Here is an 11,060-nt window from a genome sequence, read left to right as displayed (position 1 = left end):
TTTTTTGTCTATCAATATTTCTCTTTCTTCTCCTTAATTTACTTTACTGTCCCTCTCTTTACTTACTCTTCTTACTTCTTTTTTGTCTATCAATATTTCTCTTTTTTCTCCTTAATTTACTTTACTGTCACTCTCTTTACTTACTCTTCTTACTTCTTTTTTGTCTATCAATATTTCTCATTCTTCTCCTTAATTTACTTTACTGTCCCTCTTCTTACTTTTTTTTTTTTGTCTTTCACTATTTCTCTTTTTTCTCATTCTTCTTCTTACTTTTTTATTAATTTTGTCCTCTATATTTCATTCTTCTTAATTGATTGTCTCTCTTTACTTATTCTTATTTTCTTTATTTTGTCCTTCACTATTTCTCCTTTTTCCTACTTTACTGTCACTCTACTTATTTTTACTTTTTTCATTTTGTCCTTCATTATTTCTCATTCTTCTAAGTTTACTGTCAATCTACTTATTCTTATTTTTTTTATTTTGTCCTTCACTATTTCTCCTTTTTCCTACTTTACTGTCACTCTACTTATTCTTACTTTTTTCATTTTGTCCTTCACTATTTCTCATTCTTCTAAGTTTACTGTCACTCTCTTTACTTATTCTTCTTATTTTACTGTCAAGGTCTTCTATTTTATTTTTCTGGTTTATTGTCATTACGTTTTTATACTTACTTTATAATCACTATCGTACTTTTTTTCTTTCCTTACTTTACCGTCACTATCTTATTTATATTCTTCTTCCTTAACGTCAGTCTTATTTTCTTTATTTTTTCCCTTACTTTATTGTCACTATTTCTTTATCTTCTTACTTTCCTGTCACTATCTTACTTTTATTTTTCTCCTTACCGATACTTTACAATCACTATCTTATCTTTATTTTTCTTCCTTAACGTCGGTCTTATTTTCTTTATTCTTTCCCTTACTTTATTGTCACTATCTTACTTTTTTATATTTTTCTCCTTACTTCCTACTGTCGCTTTATTTTTATTATTGTACTTACCTAATTATTACTGTCTTATTTTCGTTCTTCTAAGTTAACCGTCAGTCTTTTTTTTTTTTTCTCCTTACTTTACTGTCAATATTTCTTCCTCTAACTTTTTTCTCGCTATTTTCTTATTCTTCTCCTTACTTTAATGTCAATGTCTTACTTTTTTACTCGTCTTCCTTAACCGTCAGTCTTTCTTTTATTTTTCTCCAAGTTTACTGTCATGTTCTTTTTACTTACTTTCCTGTCACCATTTTTTTATTCTTTCTCTTACTTTAATGTCAATGTCTTACTTTTTTCCTTTTTACTTTCCTGTCACTGTTTCTTTTATCATTCGTATCCATATCGGCTAATCGAGGGGACGCTGTTTGGGTCTGTATCATATCTTTCCCCTCGATGCCACCTATTAGCAACCAGGAACGAGGATTCAAAATAAACTCAGCAACCAATCAGGAGCCAACATCCACTTAGCAACCAATCAGCAACCAGGAAACAGAAATCAGCAACTAATCGGCAACCAGGAACGAGGAATCAATACAAACTCAGCAACCAATCAGACACCAGCACCCAGTTAGCAACCAATCAGGAGCCAACATCCACTTAGCAACCAATCAGCAGCCAGGAAACGGCAATCAGCAACCAATCGGCAACCAGGAACGAGGAATCAAAACAAACTCAGCAACCAATCAGGAGCCAACATCCACTTAGCAACCAATCAGCAGCCAGGAAACGGCAATCAGCAACCAATCGGCAACCAGCAACGAGGAATCAAAATAAACTCAGCAACCAATCAGGAGCCAACATCCACTTAGCAACCAATCAGCAACCAGGAAACAGAAATCAGCAACCAGTCGGCAACCAGGAACGAGGAATCAATACAAAATCAACAACCAAAGTCCAGTAACCACCTAATAAATTTTAACAGTGACTTATATTCCTTTGGTCAACCACAACTACCACCAATAACATCAACAACAACAACAGCACCACCACCACCGCCACCACCACCACCACCAACAACAACAGCACCACCACCACCACCACCAACAACACCAACAACAACAACAGCAACAACAACAACAATCAGCCAGTCAGCCACTTGGAAACAAAGGCGAGAAAGGCAAGACGTAAGGTATTTGATCCTCTCCTTAGGCCGTTGAAGGCGATTCGATGGGTGGGTAAGGGGATCCGAACACCTACACCACACCCTGCCGCGCCCACTTGAGAGAGAGAGAGAGAGAGAGAGAGAGAGAGAGAGAGAGATACAATAAGTGGTACAAAAAAAGGAAATCATCTAAGCATCCCAAAAATTTACGACTCTATAAAACAAACACTCAGACTGACGAAACCAGGGCAAAAGTCTCTCTCTCTCTCTCTCTCTCTCTCTCTCTCTCTCTCTCTCTCTCTCTCTCTCTCTCTCTCTCTCGTATGACAGATGGATGGATGCAAGTGGAAAGATACGGAAGAAATAAAGAAAGGAGGGAAAAGGTCTCTCTCTCTCTCTCTCTCTCTCTCTCTCTCTCTCTCTCTCTCTCTCTTAGTGTATCCCTGTTTTTCCTCCTTTCCTGTTTCCTTTATCACGCAAATTAATGATCTCTGCTTTCTATCATCCCTCTACCCCCCGCCCTCTCTCTCTCTCTCTCTCTCTCTCTCTCTCTCTCTCTCTCTCTCTCTCTCTCTCTCTCTCTCTCTCTCTCTCTCTCTCTTAGTGTATCCCTGTTTTTCCTCCTTTCCTGTTTCCTTTATCATGCTAATTAATGATCTCTGCTTTCTATCATCCCACTACCCCCCCCTCTCTCTCTCTCTCTCTCTCTCTCTCTCTCTCTCCTTGGCTTCTATCACCGTGTATGGCTGACGGAGGGAGACTCATGGCTGCCTGTCCGTCACCTCTCTGCTCCGCTCCGAGTAGTATTATCACTGATACGGCGCCTTATCAACCGCCAGTCAACACACACACACACACACACACACACACACAGAGATAGGCAGACAGACATTGACTCAGTTCTTCATTCTTGATTGTACTCCTGCTCCTCCTCTTCCTCCTCCTTTCTCCTTTGCAATCTACATATACTGCCTTGTCCTACTCCTCCTCCTCCTCTGCTGCTTCCTTCTCTCACGTTCATCTTCTTTCCACAAGCTTTATTTTTCTATTATTTTTTACACACACACACACACACACACACACACACACACACACACACGCACTTCTTCATCCTCAAAGATTCTCCTCCTCCCTGTTCCTCCTCTCTTTTCTCATGTTTCTCCTCCTCCTCCTCCTCTTCCCCGCTCCTCTTTCTCCTCCTCCTCGTTCTCTATGATCTTGCCTCTCCTCCTCCTCCTCCTCCTTGTCCTTCTACCTTTCCTCCACCTCCTACAACTCATTCTCCCTCTTCTCTCCTAATTTTCCTCCTCCTCCTCTAAGTCATGCTACCTTTTCTCCTCCTCCTCCTCTTCTTCCTCCTCCTCCTCCTCCTCGCCCTCAATTCCTCAATTCCTTCTTCTCCTCATCCTTCTTTATTTCTTCATTCTCTCGTCCTTTTCCACTTCATTTTATTACCCTCTATCATCATTCTTCTCCTCCTCCTCGTTCTGTTCTTACCTTCCTTCTCTTGCTTTCCTCCTAGTCCTTCTTCTCTTTTTTTTTTTTGCTTTTACCTTTTATCTTTCCACGACTTGGATTTTTTTCTTACTTTTTTTATATTTTATCGCCTCCTTCTCATCCTCCATCTCCTCTTCCTCCTCCTCCTCCTCTTCCAGTTTCTCCCTCCTTTTTTTTCCTTATTACAAGCCTTTCCTTTTTTTTATTTTCTTCGTTGTATTTTGTGCGTCTCATAACACGAATAGAAACACACACACACACACACACACACACACACACACACACACACAACAAAATGAAGTTTCCCCGAGTTCGTTCACACTCTCTCTCTCTCTCTCTCTCTCTCTCTCTCTCTCTCTCTCTCTCTCTCTCTCTCTCTCAACCTGTGAATGACGCTCTCATAAGCCAAGTAATTTAAAACGGAGGGAACCTAGAGAAGAATGTACATATTGACTCTCTCTCTCTCTCTCTCTCTCTCTCTCTCTCTCTCTCTCTCTCTCTCTCTCTCACCTGCATACACAAGGAAAAAGTAACAATGCACTGCGCAGAAGTAAACACACACACACACACACACACACACACACACACACACACACACACACACACACACACGCAGCATCTCTTCAAAGCATTAATTCAAAACATCACACGCGCATTCAACAGGCAGGAAATATCTCGTTGAACCAATACTGTTTAGCTCATCAGTATGTCTTCTTTCTCCGTCCCTCCCGCCCCCTCTGTCTCCAATGGCTTTTTAGGTTGGGGCAAGCTTGCACTCTCAAAGGCCTCCACCATCTGCGCCTCTCTCCCTTCAGGCTTATCTATACGAGTTGCATGAGGTAATACTGTTAAGCCTATCAGTATGTCTTATTTCTCCCTCTCTCCCTCTTTGTCCAGTGGCTATTCAGTGCAATTTCCCACCCTGTCTACGGGCTCTACCTCCTCCTCCACCTGCATCTATTTCCATTCAGGCATATACAAGTTTCATGAGGTAATACGGTTAAGCCTTTCAGTATGTCTTATTTCTCCCTCTCTCCCTCTTTGTCCAGTGGCTATTCAGTGCAATTTCCCACCCTGTCTACGGTCTCTACCTCCTCCTCCACCTGCATCTATTTCCATTCAGGCATATACAAGTTTCATGAGGTAATACTGTTAAGCCTTTCAGTATGTCTTATTTCTCCCTCTCTCCCTCTTTGTCCAGTGGCTATTCAGTGCAATTTCCCACCCTGTCTACGGCCTCTACCTCCTCCTCCACCTGCATCTTTTTCCATTCAGGCATATACAAGTTTCATGAGGTAATACGGTTAAGCCTATCAGTAAGTCCTATTTCTCCCTCTCTCCCTCTTTGTCCAGTGGCTTTTTAGGGCAGTCCTCCACCCTGTCTACGGCCTCTAACTTCTCCTCCACCCGCACCTTTTTCCATTCAAGCATATATGTGTTGCATGAGGTAATACTGGTATGCCTAACATCGTCGTCGTTCTCCCTCTCTCCCTCCTTGTCCAGTGGCTTTTTAGGGCAGTCCTCCACCCTATCTACTGCCTCTAACTCCTCCTCCTCCTCCTCCTATACCTATCTCCATCCTAGCATATGGTATGAGTTGCATGAGATAAAACTGTTGTCTATCGGTATGTCTTCTTTCTCCTTCCTTTCCCTCTTCGTCCAATGCCTTTTTATGACAACCTCCACCCCTTTTCGGCCTCTTCCTCTCTCCATCCAAGCATATACGAGTTGCAAGAGGAGATTTACAGACTGGCATGAAAATATACACCTTATGTTCCAGATTTGGTGAACTGTCCCTTAAACATTAGTGAAGTGACACCAAACGGCCTGCCACCAAGACCAGGACCAAGACGCTGCATTGCTCTCCTTACACCGAAGAAACAAAAGCAACAGTACATAAGTTTTGGAGAATAAGAGAAAAAAGAACGAAAGAAAAAGAAAAATAATATAACCAGACAGTAAAGACACATCAGGCAGTGCCGTTACAAAGGCAAAACTCCCGACCAACTACTACTACTACTACTACTACTACTTGTAAGCGATTATTAAGGTGGAAGAAGGAAGGAAGTCGAGGTTGCGTTTACATGAGGTGGAGAGAGGAGACTGATATATATTCTGACCCTTTGATCTGGGTTAGTTGATTTGATCCTTTTAACATCGGTGAAATGATAGCAAACGGCCGCCAAGCCCAGGACTGAGACGCTTTATGGCTCTCCCTTACGAATATTTTAGGGTGAAGGAAGGAGTGAGGTGGAAGTTGCGTTTGATTTTAATTTTAATGCGAGTCCGTTTTATGTGAGGCCATTGATCTCTCACGTAAAGGTACACTTCTATAATCTGATATCTTTTCATGTTACGCCTCGTCATGTTGTATACGCTTAGTTTTGCTTCAGATAACGTAAATGTATGCGTGTTCTTGTTTATTATTATTGTTCCTATAAACTTATATTTTTGTACTAGATCGAGTCATGCGTGTAATGTCCCGTACTCTATCCCATTACAATTATTATCCACGAATTCCTTAAACTTTTGCATAGTGTGTGTGTGTGTGTGTGTGTGTGTGTGTGTGTGTGTGTGAAGGAGGCAGCTCAAGGGTATAAAACAAATAAGTAAAAATACCCCTCTAATCACAGCTAATATAAAGAAAGTAGAAATGAATGGCAAAAGATAGGTCATGTGTGTGTGTGCGTGTGTGTGTGTGTGTGTGTGTGTGTGTGTGTGTGTAAGTTGAAATCACAGCCCGCCTGGTCCCATTACCCAACGAAGCCTTAACAAGCCCTAATATAGAGTGAGTATATGAGCCAACAGGAATGAGTAACACGATAAGATAATGACTAGTTCGCTAAAACCTTGCTTGCGCGATACACACTAGACGAGATGAATGTACACTAGACGAGCTGCCTCTTCAGATAAAAAGCGATCCACACACACACACACACACACACACACACACACACTTGGAACGAACTAAATTGCCACTCTTTACATCCTTTTTTTTCTCTCTTGTGTCCCGCCAGTTAATAATCAAAGAAATATATGCATAAAAAAAAAAGTATGAAGAAGCTCAGAACACACTATTAAAGTCTCCTAACTCTAGAATGCAGAAGATTAAGGAAAGTGATTTTTTTTTTTTTACAATAAAGGAGACAGCTCAAGGGGACAAAAAAAGGAAACAATAATAAAAAAAGCCCGCTACTCGCTGCTGCTTAAACACGTCCAGGGAGAGATAATTTACACTCCAGCTTATAATCAAAGGAAAAACTGCATAGGGGGCACACTAAGGCTATAAAAAGGGAAGACACGAAGAGAGGCCAATTCAGTTCTCGCCATTATATAAAAGCGGCGGACAGCACGATTAATTATATTCTTATCCCATTTCTCTATCTATTATCTTTCCTCTTTTTCCCTCTCTTTTCTTATTCTATCCTTCTTATCCTTCCTATAAATATCCTACACATCCTACCAGCGTCCTTCCTCCCAGATGCCGGCGTGACCCCCGTGTTCCTAGGCCAGCACTGTGAGTTTAAAGGAAGTCTGAAAAAAACGGGAGGCAACAGACTAATTCAGTTCTCGCCTTCATATATAAGCAGCAGAATGCACAATTAATTAAACTAGATCTTGTACTACATGTGGACAAAAATTGTAGTCCAGTGGTTTGATGACGGGAACTGACTTTAGCTATATAACTCCTGCATAAATGTCATAAATATAAAGAAAATATTAATCAGTATGAAATGTAGTTAAAACACAGCCTTTGGTATTTTTTTATATATCAAAATAAAGTAAGAAAATAATTAAATTTGATAGGCTACATATACGATTCGATAACATGGTTTCAGACTTTTAATACACGGAATGTCACAACTATAGCCAAGTAACTATTGTAGTAGTATAAGCATTATTACTAGTAGTAGTAGTAGTAGTAGTAGTAGTAGTAGTAGTAGTAGTAGTAGTAGTAAAAAGAACCAGCAGAAACAATAATAAACAAAAAAGTAACATTGAAATAAGTAACAAACAAACACAACCGAGAATTTCCTTCCCTTTTTATTTAGCCTCCCGAGAGTGACGCTTTAATAGTGTGTCTTTGTGCGATTTTAATTAATATTCGCCTCACGATAGGTCGATTAATGCCCACAAGGAGACGCCAAGCCACCTTTGATCCCTCCCTCCTCGACTGACCGAACACACACACACACACATAGAAAGAGAGAGAGAGGAGGATACAGTAAGAAATATGAAAAGAGGTAACACACACACACACACACACACTTACACACAAGAGGAGGATACAGTAAGAAATATGAAGAGGTAATACAGTTGCACACACACACACACACACACACACACACACACACACAGAGGAGGATACAGTAAAAAAATATGAAGAGGTAATATAGTTGCAAACACACACACACACACACACACACACACACACACACTTACTCAAAGGAGGATACAGCTAGAAGTTATAATGAAGAGGTGATACAGTTACACACACACACACACACACACACATTCAATACCAAAACCCTCTATTGAAAGATTTATATAATGACATTTTATCACAATTATTATTCTTTTTAATGCCACCCGTAACCCTTCAGTGAGTAATAACATGAAATCACGGCGGGAGGGTCATATTAATTAATTAACTTGACAGGATTATAACACCGCTCTCCATCAAAATTACAAGTCATTATATCACTAACTAATATCATCATTGGTAATAATAATGACTATGATGATGATGGTGGTGGTAGTAGTAGTAGTAGTAATAGTAGGTTTTATGTTAGGATAAAGAAGAAAATGAAGAAAAAGAAGAAGGAGGAGGAAGAGAAGGAGAAGGAGCTAGGAGGAGGGAGAGATAAAAATATAGAAAAATTCGAAATAGAACAATGAAATAAAGGACGAAAAACAACAACAACAACAACAACAACAACAACAACAACATTAACAACAACAACAACAACAGCATACTACATCATATCAAAATCTTCCCACATCGATAACATTCTTCAAACACAAACCACCACCACCACCCTTCACGACCGTACCCCTTTCTCCTTATCATTATCCTCATTACCTATTATAATACATGTAAACCAAGCCTTCGCAACACGTCTGGGGAACATTTAGGAGCTGCTACAGACAAGGAAAGCTTTATGAGCATTGAGAAACTCGCCCGCTTCATTAAAACGCTTTCCCGCCCACACACCGCCGCTCTCTCCCTTAATTTAGCGTATATATTTAACCTTTAGGGACCCGCCTTGTCGCGATGTGGTGTGTGTACTACTACGGGATACTGCCAGGGAAAACATCTCGGCCATTCTTTATTTAGTGGCCTCCATCAACTTGTCTCCATACACACACACACACACACACACACACACACAGTAAAACGCTCTCTTGTCTCACCATTTACATAATTTTAACCTGTTATTCTTTACTTAGTGGCTTTCATCTGCTTGTCTCTTCTCGCTTCTCCCTACCTCAGCCGGTCAGCCACCCAGTCAGCCTGTCAGCCATGCGACGAACTAAAGACACAGCCAGTCACACACACACACACACACACACACACACACACACACACACATTCTTGCCTCACCATTTGCATTATTTTAACCTGATGTTCTTTACTTAGTGGTTTTCATCTGCTTGTCTCTATTCGCTTCTCGCTTCTCCCTCTCAGCCAGTCAGCGGTCAGCCACCCAGCCAGCCACAAAAGACACACCCAGTCACACACACACACACACACATTCACCACCTGTTCACGCAATCAATCCTACACCATTTAAAACCAGTTCTTCCCTCCCGTTCAGTGACTGACATGAAGCAGCTTCCAATTACATAAAACCGGACCGCCCCAAACCTCAACCATAGCCGATTTTTTTTTCCCCCCGCGATAGTGACCTTGAAGTGAGATCCTACGGCTTGGGAAGGTCGACTCACCGGCATGAGAAGGCTGCAGGCTGGCTCGGCAGGCTGGGAGGAGGAGAGTTCACAGACGCCACATACAAAGCCTACTCCACAACAAATGGTGGTCTCCTCTGAGTCCTCTCCCCTTCCTCCTCCTCCTCCACCTCCTCTTCTTTCATCTTCCTCCTAATCCATCCTCTCTCCTCACCTCCTCCTCCTCCTCGTGTGTTCTATGTACTGTTCTCTCACATCTTTCTCTAATCTTATTAACCTCACGTTATTATGAGGAACAAGAGAGAAATTATGATCTTTCACGTTCAGATAACCATTCACACAATACCTCCTCTCCCTTCTTCTCTCTCCGTATGTCTTCTCAAATTCTCCCTCCTCCTCCTCTCTCACACTTCAAATCTGTCCCACGGTAACAGGAGGAAAGGAGAAATAACACCTTTATTCGTATATAGACAAACGCTGGTCCTCTCCCTCCCTGTCTTCCTCTCTCCCTCCCTCCCTTACCCTGATACTCTCCCTCGTCCCTCACCCCGAGAATGCCATCTGGTATTATGAGAAAAGGGAGACAAAGCACCTTTATATACAGACTGCTTACTCCTCAACAAACATTAGTCCTCTCCCTCCCTATCTTCCTCCCTCCCTCCTTCCCGGCATGTCTAACTCTCCCTCCCTCCCTTGCCCTGAGAAAGCCATCTGTCCCACGGTAACCAGGAGGAAAGTGGAGGAATTGTACCGGTTAAATGCTCTTCCGTTTAGACATTTTATCTCACAGTAACCACCAAGGAAGGCAAGCAACCTGTTAACTCTCTTCCACACACACACACACACACACACATACACACACACACAGGGGCAAGCCAACCAAACAAGCCAAAATATCATTCTTACCTCCAGTAGATCTGTTCTCCTGAGGCACGGTAGAGTAGCTCAGCCCCGCCGTGAACCCCACCGTCAGGAGAAATTTCAGCAAGGCCTTCTCCATCCTGGCACTAAAGTAACACTCCCGCGGAAGCTCACAGAGGGACCCAGCCACAGAAGGAGCCACTCATAGTGCTCTCTGCGCTGTGGCAAGCGTGGAACTGAGGAGGAAAGCGCTGGGCTGGCGGCGGAGAGAGAGAGAGAGAGAGAGAGAGAGAGAGAGTGGGGAAGAAGGGCGGGAGAGGTGGTGGAGATGGGGAGTCAGGGAGGTAAGGGAACAGACCAGAGCAGACCGCCTCTCCTCTCCTCCCCCCACAGCCGATCATCCCTTCACTCTCCCTCCCTCCCTCTCTCCCCATCCCTTGTTGTTCCCGTCTCTCTCTCTCTCTCTCTCTCTGGTCTGGCCTCTTCCATGTTGTTTCCTCGTCCTCCCTCCCATTTTCTCCCTTTTTTTCCCTTCCTCCGCACTTCTTCTCCCGATGTGGATGCTGATGCTGATGCTCTCTCTCTCTCTCTCTCTCTCTCTCTCTCTGGAATTCCTTATCTTCCAGTGTTTCTTTTTTATTTATCTTCTTCCTCTCCACAACTACTTTCCCTTACTCCTCTCTTTCCTTACTTCTCCACTCTC

The 11,060-nt window shown here is 42.3% G+C and overlaps 1 protein-coding gene and 2 long non-coding RNA genes across 4 annotated transcripts in view; 1 reads left to right on the top strand and 2 right to left on the bottom strand.

Moving 5' to 3' along the window:
- LOC126982920 (prolow-density lipoprotein receptor-related protein 1-like) overlaps positions 1-10,597 on the bottom strand; it is a 199,081-nt gene extending 188,484 nt beyond the window's left edge. The window contains exon 1 of one of the 2 annotated variants that reach the window (XM_050835201.1): positions 10,403-10,597. In XM_050835201.1, coding sequence (XP_050691158.1) covers positions 10,403-10,496 — 94 coding nt within the window. In that variant the 5' untranslated portion in view covers positions 10,497-10,597. The remainder of the gene's footprint in view (positions 1-10,402) is intronic. The other variant, XM_050835202.1, reaches the window with a different exon arrangement.
- On the bottom strand, positions 3,713-4,986 carry LOC126982926 (uncharacterized). The gene is made up of 2 exons (XR_007735414.1): positions 4,842-4,986; positions 3,713-4,537 (listed from the first exon to the last, which is right to left on the bottom strand). It is a non-coding gene; the product is annotated as an uncharacterized LOC126982926 (long non-coding RNA).
- On the top strand, positions 4,531-7,295 carry LOC126982924 (uncharacterized). The gene is made up of 2 exons (XR_007735412.1): positions 4,531-4,729; positions 4,882-7,295. It is a non-coding gene; the product is annotated as an uncharacterized LOC126982924 (long non-coding RNA).
- Positions 10,598-11,060: the final 463 nt, after the last annotated feature.

Source organism: Eriocheir sinensis, chromosome 52, assembly GCF_024679095.1.
Source record: "Eriocheir sinensis breed Jianghai 21 chromosome 52, ASM2467909v1, whole genome shotgun sequence".
NCBI lineage: Eukaryota > Metazoa > Arthropoda > Malacostraca > Decapoda > Varunidae > Eriocheir > Eriocheir sinensis.
This window is presented reverse-complemented; position numbering and strand designations above follow the sequence as displayed.